Here is an 18,644-nt window from a genome sequence, read left to right on the forward strand (position 1 = left end):
AAGGGTGGTCCAAAAGTCAATTAATCATCGTAACTACTAATTTGATGTCTTGTTTTGTAGCTAAATACTGGTACAATTGAATTTACAATTACAACTTTAGAAAGAAACGCACGGATAACTGACTTTTGAGCTACCCTGTAAGTTTAAATGCATTTAATTTGAAAATTTTATTATATATCCTCTTTTTTTATGAATTTAAATAGTTTTAGATGTAAAGATAACATTAAATATTCTTTGTTCCTATCAAATACCATGAATGTTAAATTAAAAAGAAGGAACCGCCCTTTACTAAAATCAATTCATTGTAGGAACCCGTTTCTATGCAAAAATTTTAATATTAATCCAATTAATTTTTGTATAAATTCTTTTTTAAACTTTATAAAAATATATATATATATTCAGTAAGATTTAAATTAATAGATACATTTAAATTAAAATTATGTTAAATCTTTGATTGATCTATGCAAATTTATTTCATCGAAGAATTGAATATAAAATGTTAATAAAGTTCATTTTAAAACGATTATTTCACACGTGATTTTTTAATTTTAAAACCAGTGATTATTTATTGTGACATCGTCACAATGTCAAGCTGTAATTTTTAATCATATTTTTTATTTATTTTATTTAAAACATATTCTATCCATCTAAAGTTAGTAGTGTTGTGCCCCTGTATACCATGCTTTTCCTTTAGCAACTGAGTCGTGCCGGTCATCTATTAACTGCTTTCAGGAGAAGTTTTGAATTGAAATAACCTGACTTCCGGTTTATACCAGAAGTTCATATATAATTAATCGGGACTTCCTGGCCCTAAGGTTTCCTAATTTTATCTTTCATCTAACTTAGTACTTGAGATTGAGGAAAGACGGACAGACGGACGACAATGGGAATTTACAGGTCTACAATTTTTTCAAATTGTGGCCCAATAAGAAATTTTGGTTGTTTTTACTTATGATATAGATTTATTATGTTAACAGATTTAAGCGGTTAGTGTTTCTCTATAAGAAATAATAATTGAGCTAGGAAAATTATATTTATTTTATACTCATTCTGAGAACAAGAATGTTTGTATAACAATAATGAAATATAGCAGTACAACAGTAACAGCAGCAATGGCAATAAAAAAAACGTCTTTTGATTATAAGAGTAACAAAAATATTCTAGTCTACAACAGTAATAACAATAGGAACCAAATAGAAATCTTTGAAAGTACTGTACAACAGCAACAGCATCTTTGGCAAAAACATCAAGATTAGAGGTTGCCGTTGCTTCATTATCCTATTTACTCAACTTCGAATTATCTACTAACCAATATTAAGATTGGTTAAGACAAATTATAATCTGAATTTTTAATGAAATAATAAGTTTCTTTAAGACTATAATTAATTGCGACAATGTAAACAAACACTCGAGCTCAAAATGTTAACGTAGAATCTACATTATAATTGCAACTGCACGACTCTCGACTGTAGTTAAAATCTGGCTTTAATGGCTCAAAAATTTTTATTAGAATTGATTTTTTTAGTTTACATTCCATTCGACGCGCTTAAAGAAATAAGATTTTTATATAAAAATAACGTTAATTTATCGTTTGCTAAATATAAAATGCCAATATTTATTTAAAATACAGAAAAAGAAATTATTTATGTAAATCATAAAAATCAAGTTTAAATTTAAAGATTTATAACAAAAATCAAAGAATATAATGTATAAAAAAAAATAAGAGCGGATTTGAATGGACTAAAATATTTATGTTCATTCTTTTATTTTAAAAAATATTTTGTAAAAATGTAAAATAATAATTATAAAATGGAATTTAACATAAAAAATTTATTAATATAAATATACTTTATACATTAATTCACTTCCAAAGTATATGTAATTCAAAAATAATTTCTGATGCTGTTCAACTGTTAACTTGTCGTTGTCCTCTTCAATTTATCCTTCTTATCTTTCTAAGAAAAGTCTAATTCCAGAACAGAATAATTTATTATTATTAAAATGTATTCGTTTGCATTAATTGGACTGCAATTTTCAAAATATAGACCTATAGATTCCCACTGTCGTTCGTATGTCCGTCCGTTATTCGTCAATCTCGAGAACGAAGTTACACAGATGAAAATCGAGATCAGGTATGGAAAGCTTAGGGATCGGAGGTCTCCATTAACTATATACGAACATCCTGTCTGGACCGGAAGGCACGTGATTTCAATTTAAAGTTTTTCTAGAACGGACTTAAATACATAAAAATACGCGAATAAAATCAATTTTTAAAAAATTCATTACTTTATCAGTTTCAGATCATGCTTTTNACATAAAAGATGTATAAAATAATCAAAATTAATTTCGAACTTACATTCGAATTTGTATTTCTCAATGGGTATCGTTGACCTGCTCTAGACAGAGGTTGAAGTTGTCGAGGTTTAGGTATGTTAGACATGTTAAAAAATCACTATATATTAAATCAGTAAAGTAAAATATTGCAGTGAACATTGCAAAAATTAACGCTTATAACCAAAAGTGTCCATAGCATATCCTTTAGTAACTACCTAGCAGTTTTATTATACAGGGGAGGAGGAGGCATTTACTTCTTTATTATTTATAATGCCCAATCGGTGTTGGGGCTTTTAGAATCGTGTTTATGTACGGGTACAACTAAAGTACTTTTCGATGTGTAGAAATCTAATGCACGCAATTTAACGAAACAATATAACTTTTTAAAAGTGTTCGTAAGAATGGGTTTATGATATTGCTCACTTAACGAAAAAAATAATAATAAAATAAATAATTCCGTTTCTACAACACGATGAATGTTTATATTCAATTCTTTTTTTTCTAANGATAATTACATTCTATCGCTTAATTATACTTAATTATAGCACAAACATCATATCTTACCGGCTTATCAAGCCTCAAATAATCCTTCTTTTTCATGTTTCTATCACTAAATAATGTTAAACATATATACTTAAACACAATTAATTATACATAAATTACATTTTATGTAAGTTATTTGAATATTAATTACATTTAAGAACGTTTTTAAGGAGCGATATTGTTCTAAACTTGAGTTTACAAGTAGAAGAACTTGAAGTTCTATGAGTGAAGAACTTGAGCAACGAGTCGAGAGTCAAGTAAATTTTAAAATACCACTAAATGGTATATTATAATATATTCATAATGTTTTCCGGCAGGTGATAATTTTATAAATTTATAGTTTTTAACCGTTTCCTCCGGATGTTGCAGCGATGGAGGGGTTGGAACGTGGAATATTCATATGATATTGTTTATAATTGTATAATGAATAAATACCGTCACGTATTTTAACGTTTTTATATCGTGACTGTAACCTAGTTAATACATTATATATAATTTATATATATATTTAATGAAACAGGAAGAAAATATGCTTAAAATTCAAGTAATATTTATCAAAAACCACGACTTTCATTTTATAAAAAAATAGAAAAATATTGTACACGCAAATAAATAAATTATAAAATGAAAATTACACATAAAAATTAATTTTATACTGAATAATTTATATTTTTTTATGATATTTTAAAGTTATAATCTAAAATATAGCCGATTTGACATAAAAAAGCTTGTATAAAGGGTGGTCCAAAAGTCAATTAATCATCGTAACTACTAATTTGATGTCTTGTTTTGTAGCTAAATACTGGTACAATTGAATTTACAATTACAACTTTAGAAAGAAACGCACGGATAACTGACTTTTGAGCTACCCTGTAAGTTTAAATGCATTTAATTTGAAAATTTTATTATATATCCTCTTTTTTTATGAATTTAAATAGTTTTAGATGTAAAGATAACATTAAATATTCTTTGTTCCTATCAAATACCATGAATGTTAAATTAAAAAGAAGGAACCGCCCTTTACTAAAATCAATTCATTGTAGGAACCCGTTTCTATGCAAAAATTTTAATATTAATCCAATTAATTTTTGTATAAATTCTTTTTTAAACTTTATAAAAATATATATATATATTCAGTAAGATTTAAATTAATAGATACATTTAAATTAAAATTATGTTAAATCTTTGATTGATCTATGCAAATTTATTTCATCGAAGAATTGAATATAAAATGTTAATAAAGTTCATTTTAAAACGATTATTTCACACGTGATTTTTTAATTTTAAAACCAGTGATTATTTATTGTGACATCGTCACAATGTCAAGCTGTAATTTTTAATCATATTTTTTATTTATTTTATTTAAAACATATTCTATCCATCTAAAGTTAGTAGTGTTGTGCCCCTGTATACCATGCTTTTCCTTTAGCAACTGAGTCGTGCCGGTCATCTATTAACTGCTTTCAGGAGAAGTTTTGAATTGAAATAACCTGACTTCCGGTTTATACCAGAAGTTCATATATAATTAATCGGGACTTCCTGGCCCTAAGGTTTCCTAATTTTATCTTTCATCTAACTTAGTACTTGAGATTGAGGAAAGACGGACAGACGGACGACAATGGGAATTTACAGGTCTACAATTTTTTCAAATTGTGGCCCAATAAGAAATTTTGGTTGTTTTTACTTATGATATAGATTTATTATGTTAACAGATTTAAGCGGTTAGTGTTTCTCTATAAGAAATAATAATTGAGCTAGGAAAATTATATTTATTTTATACTCATTCTGAGAACAAGAATGTTTGTATAACAATAATGAAATATAGCAGTACAACAGTAACAGCAGCAATGGCAATAAAAAAAACGTCTTTTGATTATAAGAGTAACAAAAATATTCTAGTCTATAACAGTAATAACAATAGGAACCAAATAGAAATCTTTGAAAGTACTGTACAACAGCAACAGCATCTTTGGCAAAAACATCAAGATTAGAGGTTGCCGTTGCTTCATTATCCTATTTACTCAACTTCGAATTATCTACTAACCAATATTAAGATTGGTTAAGACAAATTATAATCTGAATTTTTAATGAAATAATAAGTTTCTTTAAGACTATAATTAATTGCGACAATGTAAACAAACACTCGAGCTCAAAATGTTAACGTAGAATCTACATTATAATTGCAACTGCACGACTCTCGACTGTAGTTAAAATCTGGCTTTAATGGCTCAAAAATTTTTATTAGAATTGATTTTTTTAGTTTACATTCCATTCGACGCGCTTAAAGAAATAAGATTTTTATATAAAAATAACGTTAATTTATCGTTTGCTAAATATAAAATGCCAATATTTATTTAAAATACAGAAAAAGAAATTATTTATGTAAATCATAAAAATCAAGTTTAAATTTAAAGATTTATAACAAAAATCAAAGAATATAATGTATAAAAAAAAATAAGAGCGGATTTGAATGGACTAAAATATTTATGTTCATTCTTTTATTTTAAAAAATATTTTGTAAAAATGTAAAATAATAATTATAAAATGGAATTTAACATAAAAAATTTATTAATATAAATATACTTTATACATTAATTCACTTCCAAAGTATATGTAATTCAAAAATAATTTCTGATGCTGTTCAACTGTTAACTTGTCGTTGTCCTCTTCAATTTATCCTTCTTATCTTTCTAAGAAAAGTCTAATTCCAGAACAGAATAATTTATTATTATTAAAATGTATTCGTTTGCATTAATTGGACTGCAATTTTCAAAATATAGACCTATAGATTCCCACTGTCGTTCGTATGTCCGTCCGTTATTCGTCAATCTCGAGAACGAAGTTACACAGATGAAAATCGAGATCAGGTATGGAAAGCTTAGGGATCGGAGGTCTCCATTAACTATATACGAACATCCTGTCTGGACCGGAAGGCACGTGATTTCAATTTAAAGTTTTTCTAGAACGGACTTAAATACATAAAAATACGCGAATAAAATCAATTTTTAAAAAATTCATTACTTTATCAGTTTCAGATCATGCTTTTTTTGGCATAAAATACCAAATTTTAGTGCCTCTTTGTGTTTGGGGCCCTGTCAAATAATTTCCTTGGCCTCACTTTATCTATGTCTAGTCCAGTACTTATAATTATTCTAATAAAAATATAGGCCTATATTTTATTCTCTGTTTATAAATGTCCCGTGTACAGTTATGTTAACTGCAAATGCCATATTCGACTTTCATGACTAAAAAAGAGTAGTTAAATCAAATTTATTGCAAACATTAAGCAAAATAATTAGTTTAACAAAGTTTAGTTAGTTCTTCATCGTTGTATATTACATATGCAAACTTTCAAGAAGTGTAATATATTATTATATATATTCAGTAAAGTGTACTGTTCTCGAGGTTGTATCGGTGTTTCATCGCCATATTACTTCTAATAACATGGCAATGAGACACTGATACCTCCACTCAGTGTCAAATTCGTTTTTTAAAGAAATTTGAATTTCACTGGTAAAATACATATAAATTATTAATGTATAGAAAAAATTTCTATTGAAATAATATTAAGCAAAGTTAATCCATTGTAAAACTGTATAAAATAATTGAAAAAACAAGTTACTAATTTTGTAACTTTGCTTAAAATTGTATAAAATGCGTACAAGTTTTTCTTCAGGGAAAGTTTAACTGTTTGTAATATTATAGCTATTAACAAAATAATTAATTATTAAAGAATTTAACAAATATTAGACTATAAGCTGTAGCAAGTTGGTACCATCTTCCCGACGCCATATTGAAACATTTCGTGATAGTTTGCGCTAAAATCGCTTTTACATATTGCTGTTATTTTGCTAAAAAACGTTCCATTTTTCTAAACTAAAATTGTAAATTATAATTGACAGTTAAATATTTAAGCTTACTTTACAATAAAAATAGTAATTACTTATATTTTACTTATAAAAAGTTTGTGCTTAATTCCAAAGAACATACAACCAAAAGAGAATAGCAAGCAATCAAGTACTAACTTGCCATACAATTTTATTTTGGCGACAGTTTATGGTCTGGGCACCAGAGATTCGCCAAGACGCGTTTCTATCAGCCAATAACAGTTCATCTGGTAGTCACGTGAGAAAATACAATCACGTGGTGTTTTAATGGCGGAAATTCGATGCAGTTAACCGAGATAACTAACATCAGAATAAAGAGGAAAGATAATAAATTTAACACAAATTCTACACAAATATTTATATATAATTTAATTCAAAGAACAAAACAACCGAATCTTACTCGAAATAGTATTCTTTATCGAGGAATAAGCGTATTTTTTACATAAAGAACTGGTCTTTATCAATCCAAGAAAATATCACTAATCCAAAATCTTCGTTCGAATCTTCGACAAAATCTTCTAACTAAATAAAGCATGCCGTACAAAACAAAATTTGTAAACACGTGGATAGCGACAATATCGGTATCGTTCGCCATGTTGAATACTGAACGCATGCGACGAAATGTAAGAGGATTGCCGCCGCGTGGCGACACCGCTTTTCCTTGCCGCGCCGCATGTGTGCATCCAGCTTAACTGTGTACCAAATTTCAAGTTTCAACTCCTAACCGTGCTGAAATGCTCACGACGAAATACTCCTATACACGCGCGTTATCAATCGTAGGATAAATGTACTAAGCCAGAAATCTTCGCGGGAGTGTATTAAAAAACTTCCCAAAGTTTCATGGCAATCGGATAAATGGTGTAGTAATGCATGAAGAACAGACGGACAGACAGCCAGACATACATACATTCATTTTTATATATATAGATTATGGCCAAACCCGTAACGGTCTATAACAGGGGCTGCAAACCTACGACACGCCTGGTAAGAGATGCACGTGGGCATCTGGCACCTTACCNTAACATCCTATAATTGCAAAAACAAGAAACCTAAAAATAAAAATTTTACACTTAATTTTCTTAAAAGTTAAGATAAATTTATTTATTAAATATTTAAAAAATTGCTTTAAAAAATTTAAAATAAGGCTTTCATATATTAATTTTTAATATATTTAATGTTATGGAGGCGCTTTGAAACTCGGTGATGCTGGATAAACTTTTCTTTTTACGAGAAGATTGGGAGGTATCGCCGATATAAGTCATTGTTATACGTATTTATTGATAGTTTAAATGTTCTAATAATGATTGCCCAAACATTATTGATTTGTTCTGGTATAGAACTCATTCCGGTCCATTACAAGATCATCTCAACCTGTTTAAGATAGTGTGAGATGAGAATAGAGGGGCGTACAAAGTGGTAATTATACTATATTTTCTTTATAATTTAATGGAAAATAATTTTCAAATGTTAAATAAGCAATTTGTTTCTATTCAAACCAATATAAATGAGTTTAAAAAATAATAATTCTATTAAAAAGGAGCTTAAAAAATGATTTTATAATGAATTAAATTTAAGATCGCATGCAAATTTGAATTAGAGTTCGTAACTTATATTTATTACGTAACGCAGTGAGATTCGATTTTCTATTTGTTTATACGGATCTTTTCTCCTAGTTGAAAGCATATTTCTCCCAGGAATTAACTACAGAAGACGAGAAAATTGAAATCGTAATACAGTAACTTCCAAGAAACGAGAAACTTTATTTGGTAAAAGAAAAAAATGGCTAACTCTAAATGTTTTCGATTAATCCTGTTGTCATAAAAATTTTTAAATTTACTTTTTTTTTTAAATCTAAACGTAAATAGGCCATACTACGTTGGATACATATATTAAAGAGATTGGTGGCTTTTGTTATCTGTTTATTCAATAAACATGTAAGGTATAAATGTGAAAAATATTAAGTGTAATAAATTCCTGACACTATTGATTATTGGTGGATACTGGAAAATAAAAGCTAGAGGCCCTAATTTTAATAAATATTACAGCTATTCGCAGAGCGTTTTTCTAAGTCTAGAAAATATGGAAGAAATCGAGAAATTGTTGTAGGTCATCACAAGATAATAGAATAAATGCTAGGGGCAACAATTTATAATACAATGTGTAGCTGTATGCCAGATAATAACATGAAAATATTTGTGAGTTCTAATTAATGTTAACTCAAATAAATATAAAAGAAGGCAATGCGGGATATATAACTAATTATTTCAAATTGAAAAAGATATGTCAAAACTTATGTAAAGTTAGAGAGAAATTATTTACAACGATTAAATACGTCATTAAACAGCATATTCGTCTCTTCTTAGTTCACTTCAAACATTAATGGTGAGATTATCTTAAATCGGGAAGACTATTCGATAGAAATGACTTTATTTATCTTTATTTGGAAAATAAGTATTATTTATTAAATAAACATTTTAATATAAAAATAATTAGACTTATTATGTCAGTAAAAACCTAAAATAGCGCCTGGAATTGATGGAATACTTCTAGAATTTGTTAAATATTTACTCCAGTGAGCTGAGGTTATTCTGTTAAACTGGTTAAATATAGTTTTTCTGGCTTAATTTATACTCGAGTATTGAAATACAGTAATCTATATTATAATATATAAAAGTAAATAAGAAACATCCAACTAACTATCGCCCAATTAGTGAAAACGCGAAAAGTATTCTTCTTTATTGCTAAAAGAGTAAATTAAGTGGGTCTTGCATTTTCCTTTAAATTAATTAATCCGAACAATTCGTTTTACGTAAAGATAAATGCACACAACGGATGCTATTGATATTGTTTCAAAGACGGGTCGAAAAGTCCGGGAATTTTTAAAGGTGGTTCCGTCTCGGATGTTTCAGGTCTCGTTCCGCTCCATTGTGGGACTGGCCGAACCCACTACGAGCTTTGAAAAATGTCCCTTTTAGTGCCCGTAGCACAGAAAGAGTAAAATATATAGGCTATAATTATATATTATTTTTTTCTAATTTTAATGTTACATATAAATAAATATAGGCCTAAATTTAATTTGAAAAAATGTGAGTTTATATAGTCTATATTTAATTAAATATAATAATTAGTACATTAACGCTAAATCGTTGCATAAATATAAATAATTATTAAATTTACTCTTAATACGTTTATAAAATAATTTTAATTTAAAGTTTTTAAGTAATCAAAGAATAAATTAAATCTCAAATGAAATATCATTAATAATAGTGGTGTATGGTTTTCAGTGTATGAAGATTATTTGAAAAATTACTTGCAAATGGTTTAAATTTAAAACTTAAATTTTAAAAAATAAAAATGCAGTTATTTTATTTTATTTTTTTAAATTTTTAATCAAAAGAAACGTGCGTAAATTTAGAATGAATGTTTTTGGGTCATCTGAAATTTATGTCGCAGTAATCTCACGATTTCCTTTATAGAATAAATATTTATATTTTTTTTAAAATTAATTTTATTAAAAAATTTAAATAATTTTTTTGCTATAGAATTTTTATGAGGAGAATAAGTTTTTTAATGTTATATAACTTTATAAAAAATGTGTTTTTATCAATATAAGTTGAGAATCGGAAAAAAGACAATATTTACAGTGTATTTAAAAGATTTTTAAATCTATATTCATTGCTGTAAGGAAGAATTTGCATAGTAAAAATGGGACTTGAACCGTTTCTTAAATGGAGATGGATGATAAATATATTTTCAATAGAAATAAAAAGCCTTACAAAATTATTGCACTTTTATAAATATTCAAATACTTAGAAAATAATTATTACTAAATTATAGTTTTGAGATGCGATTTATTGCTGTATTGATTGATTAGGTAAGCGTGTTGGAGTTTCAGGTAGCCGATTTTATTATTCATTTATTCTCTGATGGTACTGACAATTTTAGTGAAAGATGCTCCGACCTGTAGCCTATAACCTATGATAAATTACGAAATTATGAATAGGACCGAATACGGATCCTTCGCTGCGATAGGCTGATACCAGTATATAATTGCAATATGGATACACAGTTTCGCCGTTTACCAGTGAGTTTAATTTTCAATTGAGTCGATCATCATGGACGTCGTATGGGAAATAAAGTCGTGGTATATTAAGGGGATTGAACTAGGTTCGAACATAGTTTGTACGAACCTGCGAAGAATCCCTCACAGGTTTACATGAAGACTATACGGTCAACCACAATTACCTGGTTAAAGGCGGGCCTGACCTACAATGGGGTTGATTAATATAGAAGAGGAGGAGAAATTACATCCCGACTTGTACTGCTCATGATAAGTTTAAGATGTGAATCGGATTCGAACTTGGATCCTTCATGGCAGTAGGTTGGTGACTGCTTTGAATTTTGAATAGTAAGTGATATACGTGTATATTTTGAGTAAAAATGATGTAATAATTCATATGTATGGTCGACATAAATTAAAATAACGTTTTAATATTAGTGATAGTAGCCTTTAAACTACTGTATATGCAAATATAGATTTACCTTCGTTCTTTGAAAAATGGAAGCTTTGAATTTATCAGTTAAAATTTCCACAAGATGGCTATGTCCTTTTTCGGCTGCGATATGTAGAGGGGTTCTTTCGTGGTTGTCTATTATATCTGGTTTAGCGTTGTTGCTATGAAAAAATCTTAATAAAAGTTCATCTCCTTCGATCACTGCCAAGTGAAGAGGAGTGAGACCTTCATTCTAACATTAATAAATAAAATTGATTTAATGTTTAATTAATTAATAACACGATTATACTTTTTACGAATATAAATTTACATTTTGTGTATTAACATTACCACCGTGCTGCACGGCCCATTTCAAAATTTCCAAATCCTTCCTCCTTGTGGCCATGTGTATCACGGTATCACCCGTTCCGGGTCTTTTGGCAGTTACTTGTTCCTTTCCGTGAGAGACTAATAATTCTCTACAAACTCCGTGGCTTCCTGACTCCACCGCCATAAAAAGTGGGATATTTCCATCCTAAAATTAAAAAATAAATGAATAAAATGCAATTCTATTGAAATCTGGCAACAATTAATTGCCAAACTTTTTAAATTTAAATTCTTATTTTGACGTAATTCACAAGTGAATCGTATAACCAATGAAATTATATATCTGTATATTTCAAACCGTATTCGGATTTAATTGGTGCAATTTGAATTGTCATATTATTCGTTAAAAATACCCCCTTTTTTAAGCTTACCCTGTCGGTTGCTAATCGTATATCTTTATTAGTAGCCCTCAAAAGGTGATGAAGCGCTTGTGGGGCGGATGCCGTCGCTCGACTACATAAGATGTGAATTGGCAACTGACCTTTGGGCTAAAGAAGAACATTTTTTAAAATTAATTATAGATATAAAAAATCATTACTTTTGTCTTTTATGATTTTCTCACCCCTCCTGCCACAGTGGGGTCTGCCTTCTGACTCATCAGCATCTTTATCATGTCCTCTCTAGCGTGAGCCGCTGCGAGATGTAATGCTGTGATGCCGTCCTGTACAAAGTATTAATAGAATATGAAATTTTTATGAATTATCTAAACATAATTATCATTAGAAAAAAACAATAACTGAATTTATAAAGCAAAAAATTGTAATTATTCTAATAATTTATTATTTATTTTAAATAATAATTTACTTATTAATGCTATTATATATGTCTTTTGTACAACGTATAATCAACTAGTCTAAGAAAATCCGCTTAATACATCCAAATGACGTAACAATACTCATATCTTCATACGATTGTATTAGAACACACTCGATACAATAATTCTAGCGTGTTGTTGATACAATAACAACAATGAATTTAACATGGCCAACGGTAATTTATGTTTAATAATAATATAATAAGTGATTTTTGTGATTTTATGAACTGCAGGCGGTGTAAACCACGGAAAGAAGGACTGAAGCAAAGCTTCATCTTTGTTAAAAGTAGTAATTATATTTATTGATATATCAATACTGTAATATTGAATTTACGATTCAATAATAAGATACTAGAATAAGCATAGTGTAATATATATATTAAAATAATTATGAATTCAAAGTACACAATTACAAATAATTTAACAATATTAGAATAGATTAAATTATTCTTTCACTTATGAATTGTTCGTATACATATGGCAAATCGACTCACGGAGGGGGGATGCTTCTCGACAGGACTTTCTATAGGGAACTGGTCCCTATTAGGTGTCACAAACGTTAAGAATACCCAGAAAACTCCACGTAGCTCGAACCCCACGACTAACTAGCTGCGCTCAGACACTAATAGTTGGTCGTGGGTTCGGGTCACATCCACTCGCCCATTCATTTATAAATAAACTCATACTAAAAGTCTAAAGACATAAGTAGTAACAGAGCTCTGTTACTACTTAAGTTTGCATAGTACAGTACATCGAACCTTCAACAACGGCCATTCTTCAGAAGTTTGATTGCATAAGATGCATCCACATCACATACTAATACTAGGCTAACCAATCTGTGTAAGTTAAGTTATATAGGCTATTTTGTATATTATGTAAATCTATATTAGTAACTAAAATTTTTATGAGAAAGCAATCTCAACAGAATTGAAAACTTTTCCGAGTTCGTTGAGGTTATTGCATACGTTTCTAACTTCTTGTTTTGTTGATATTATTCTATTATCTACCTTTATTTCTCGAATAGAAATATGAGGTTATGTAAACAGTAAATCGAGTTAATTGCGACTTACTGTTACAATTTTCTGTTACGATCAGTTAGGTGGGACCATTTTTGTGCAACCAGAACTTAATTTTAAATAACTGATGAAATGTGAGTAAAAACTGGTCTACTAAAAATGTGAGGAACAAGAAAGAGCTGATCGGTTAGAAAAATCGATGCTAGTAATTTATTTGAAAATACTTTTAGTAATACTGTAATATGATAACGACAATACTAATTTTATTCCTACGGAACATGCTTCCAAAAGTAAAAATGAGTTGGAAATGATAGACGAGATATTGAGTTGACACTGTGACAGAAAACTAATATTTTTTGTTAAATCTAATATAATCTAATATATTTGTTGTTTAGCATTGACGATATTTCTTCATAGTCGATGCAGTCCAAGTTTTGTAGTCCATGCATGGACTACAAAACTTGGACTAACCTAGGTTTGGATTAACATGTGCAGGATGCTACAACAATGAAAGAATTTTTAGGAAATTAAATTATGTTAAGTGATAGACCTACTTCATAAAAATTTTTTACTTTTTTTATTTTGATACTGTAATAAATAGCAAAACTGATTTGGAAGTATTTTCCAAATTTTAATATAGGCCTAATGTGAATTCTGTAGGCCTATTATATAATATATGTGGATGTTGTTAGACCAAAAATGAAGAATGAGAAGAATATTTTTGTGTGTATCCGAAGCCTTTAAAAGTGCAAAGTCCTAGGCGTGAGACTAAATTGTCTACACCTAAAACTGCCAACGGCTGGCGATAAAAATTTTACCTTTATTTTTGTCCTATTTATAAAGATTTTCCGTTATTTAAAAAGCTTTATTCATTTATATTGATATAAGTTTCATAATAACTAATATTCTTCTCAACATAAATTATTTTAGTTGAGAAAGCAAAAGAAGGAATTTAGAAATGTTATTTCATAAGTAAGGTACAGTTTGAATGTACATACTGTACATTCAAACTTCGACTTAACGTCACTAACTTATTTGTTCGCTTCTGAAACTGGCATTAGATCGAGCATGACGCTAAACTGAATTACAATATTTTATACAATGAATAAACCTATTGTGCTATATACAATAATCAGTAAAACAAATAAAAACAGAGTTTTCACTACAGTCTCTAGGGCCAAGTCAAATGACTCTATTCGCTTCCTCTTCTATCTGGCTACAGTTGCGAGCCAAGAGATAATAATATTTAGAACCATAAAGGACAAAATTCTAGTAAATAATTTTGTGCTACAATTTGAGGTTTCTCCATATCTCAGACCCAAGTTCTGTTTACTCTTCTCTATTTGGACTTACAAGTTTGTAGGCTACAGATAGGGTCTCTCCAGAGACCCGGGTCGAATGATAGGGCATAATTGTAGAAAACAAGAACTGGGAAAAATTTAAACCTTTCTCAACAAAATATATAAATTAATGTGCCTTTTGTAAATCGAATTAAAGCAGAACAGAAATTTTGTTTCTGTTTAAGTCTACAGATTCACTATTTTGAGTCTATTACACAGACTCAAAATAGTGAATCTGTAGACTTAGCATTAACAGACACAATAAAATATCCGATTATGATGGGGTAGATCGAGGGAATACAATTACAGTAGAGCATCGATTATCTGACCCCCGATCAACCGTCACATCAGTTAACCCAGTGGTTCTTAACCTTTTTATACTCGCGGCCCACCAAATATTTCATAATTTTTGTGACCCCCATTTTTTAAAATAATAATTTATATTTGTTAAATTATCTATAATAAATTGATTTTTTTATTATTGCTTTATTTTTAAAATTCCAAGCATTAATAGTTTCTTAGAATTACTTTGGAATAAAATAAGTAAATACTGCGGTGTAAGTAGCATATTTGCATTTATTTCTTCTGTACTAACAAAGTTGTAAGTAGAAAGAAATAAGAAATAAATGAAAAAAACTAAATACGAAAACTTTATCTTTCTTATTTCACTTTTCAATATTATATTCGGTTATACATCAATTTTCTTTTTATTATATTCGGAAGGAAATTTTGCATAATTTGGCAGCCCCCCGGCAAACTTCTTACGGACCGCCAGGGGCCGCGGCCCCCCTGTTAAGAAACACTGGGTTAACCGACCACGTTCTAGTCGGCAAATTCAAATGTCCGCTAGTGACGTGGCGCTACAATATTTGGCTATGTCTTGGTACTTTAATAGTATTTTTACGTGTTTTAGCTGGCAACTCTGGCTCGACCATGAAAGGGAGCCAGTATTTAAACGAGGCTTAATTTTCTAAGTTTTAACGATACAATAGCGACGATTATTATTTTAAAAAATTTTTGTTAGGCTTAACATCGATGAAAATTCAACGCGAAGTAGGTTAATAGCGATATACTAATATACTAGTTACATGGGATATAATAATAATATACTATATTAATAATGTATTTTTTCATATTTTTCGGTTATCCGTTTTTTTCAGTTATCCGAATAATCCCAGTCCTCAATTGAGTCGGATAATCGATGCTCTACTGTATCGGCATATAACGAAAATTCAAATGATTTTTAGCTAAGACTAGAATCGGATTTAATTTATGACCTTAAGCTATAACATACAACCCTTCGCTTCCGTTAAATAATAAGAAATTTAAAAGCACGAGGATCTAAAAAGATGTAGTTTACCTCATAATGTGAGGATCTAAGATATAGCTCGTCAATGATTTTATAATTAACAACTTTTAACAGTACTTAATTTACAAAATAACTTTCTACGTCACTATTAAATAAAACATTTTTAAAGAAGTGTAATTGTTTCTCGTATAGAAACATATTTATTTATTAGGACAGAAGTAGGAAATGTCGGCCGGCTATAGATCTCCACTTCCCGTTTAACAAAAACCCGTCAACTGTAACAAAAAAAAAAACACGTCATAAAAACCAGACACCTATAAAAAGAGCACATAAAAGCGCGTAAAAACCGGGCAACTATAAAGAAGACACACAAAATACGCCCAAAATCCAGATAATTACATAAAAAAAAGACAGGTAAAAAATGAAAATCATTTTGGCAGCTAAAAGTAATAATATAGTAATTTGTGTAAAAGACGTTTACACGATAGTTTATATCGAGGGAATGTTACACGAAGCAGATTTTCCACCTAGTTAATATTATTTTTCATATATACTATTAAAAAAATACATCTATGCTATATTGATGAAGGTAAACATAAGTTAAAAATTGCATATCTGTACATTAATTTAAATATTTAAAAATAATTTTTTTTAAAAATTCGATTAGTTCCATTAACTGCCAAGCGGAGCAGCACGCTAGCATTTATGACGTAAACGCGAATGTGCTATCCCCGCTCGGTAGTAAATGAAATTAATCAAAAATTTTTAAAATACTGTATTTATTATAATTACTTTTATTTAATCGAAATTAACCGGAACATATTTCATTTTAAACTTTAATTTGCAAAAAATTACAATAAATCCTGAAAACTTTAGAGACATTTCATGATAAAAATGATTAAAGGCATAAGAATTTAATTTCATTTAAATCAACTTTTATAATCAAAACCATTTGTTAAACAAAATTAATCGTGATTCTAACAGATTTAATCATTCAATTTGCGTGATTTTTTCAATATTTTAATGGGTCGTGAGATTTCAAAACAAAAATAATTATAAAATATCATCAATTATAAGTCGTATATAAGAAATAGAATTATTTTATTTTATTTATTTTTTAATAACAAAAATTATTTTTTAAGGCTTTAAGACTATATAAATAATTTATTACAAACAATAATAAAAATTAGTATTAACTGAATAAAGTGGATAAACGCCAAGTGTTTTAATAATAACACTGTCTTGTGTTCAATAGTAAAAAAATTAGTAGTTAAAACATTCGACAGATGGCGCCACTAAAATATATTGAAAAGGGAAAAAAATTAAGAATTAAATATTTTAATTATGAAATTTATTTGAAAGGAGATAAAAAGTTAGGTAAGAATACAAGATAAGAATATTATTTGTAATGTCTTTGTATTATAGCTAGTAGGTAACTATATATAATAAAATAATTGAAAACAAATCAGTTTTAATGTTTTTATACAACTACAAGTTATATATCTGTCATATAAAACAAACTGATGTTAATCTGCACAACATATTGCTTAAAATGTAATAAATGTTATCCCATTAAAAAATAGAGCTATCATAAGAGAAAAAGTTTGTAAATATAATATCACATTTTGTAAAAGCTAACAAATGATCGTATAGGTTAGCACAGATTGTTTAGTTTAGTCTTGTTTTTCTTAAAAGCAAATGCAACAACTTTTCTTTTTATACACAAACTAAAACAAGAGTTCTGAACTATATAAATATTTTCTCTGACAAGTGACAAGTGTGCAGGAATCCGGTTTAAACATATTAAGCATTAATTTTTATGGCTTGTTTCTTACGTCAATTATATAATATACAGTCGTATTACTGCAACGTACTTCCTTATCTGAAATAATAGGGATTGTTTGTTCATGAATTCGAATCTCGCTACCCCTTCGTGTCTTAGGAACTCTAGATAACTTATAACACATTTGGAAACAATACTTTTACTGTTTTATTCCATTTTTATAATATCAATTTTATCATTTTATCGAATAATCAGTAAATACAGTTTATTTACAATTACATTATACATTCACTCCTTCCCTGAAATATAGGAGGCGGCCTAGTTGAAAAGATGCGAACACTCTGTCTCCAAAATTTCTAATGCTCTCTAATAGGACACACAGGATAAAAACAGATAAGTGCTGCCTTAAAGTAAGGTCGTGTTACTTCTAAAATCTGGTTGCTAATCACTTCTTGCCATGTTTTCTCATGATGAAGAATTATATGTGATCTGTGCTGTTTGTTCATGTATATTTTATGATATCTTTTTATTGTGTAATTTGCTTCTCGCGTGTCTGTCCAATAAAACCTATTTATTGTGATTCTGTGAGAAATCGTTTGAATTTTCTATACTACAGTCTGACATCTTAAACTATTCAGGACATGGATCGGAGCAGTTACTCGTACGTAAACAATACAGAGCAGCAGTATCGTATGACAATTGTCTCCACAACTTAGCACAAAATAGTTGATGCCCATA

The 18,644-nt window shown here is 28.8% G+C and overlaps 1 protein-coding gene across 1 annotated transcript in view; it reads right to left on the reverse strand.

Moving 5' to 3' along the window:
- Positions 1-18,644, reverse strand: part of LOC111624006 (serine/threonine-protein phosphatase 6 regulatory ankyrin repeat subunit B-like) — an 84,598-nt gene that overhangs the window by 59,369 nt on the left and 6,585 nt on the right. Inside the window, exons 3-6 of the mRNA XM_023366772.1 lie at positions 12,207-12,305; positions 12,016-12,132; positions 11,589-11,792; positions 11,307-11,510 (exon numbers count right to left, since the gene is read on the reverse strand). Of these exons, the coding sequence (XP_023222540.1) occupies positions 11,307-11,510; positions 11,589-11,792; positions 12,016-12,132; positions 12,207-12,305 (624 nt within the window). The remainder of the gene's footprint in view (positions 1-11,306; positions 11,511-11,588; positions 11,793-12,015; positions 12,133-12,206; positions 12,306-18,644) is intronic.

This window comes from Centruroides sculpturatus, unplaced genomic scaffold (genome assembly GCF_000671375.1).
Source record: "Centruroides sculpturatus isolate CEXI.00-Female unplaced genomic scaffold, Cexi_2.0 scaffold370, whole genome shotgun sequence".
Taxonomy (NCBI): domain Eukaryota; kingdom Metazoa; phylum Arthropoda; class Arachnida; order Scorpiones; family Buthidae; genus Centruroides; species Centruroides sculpturatus.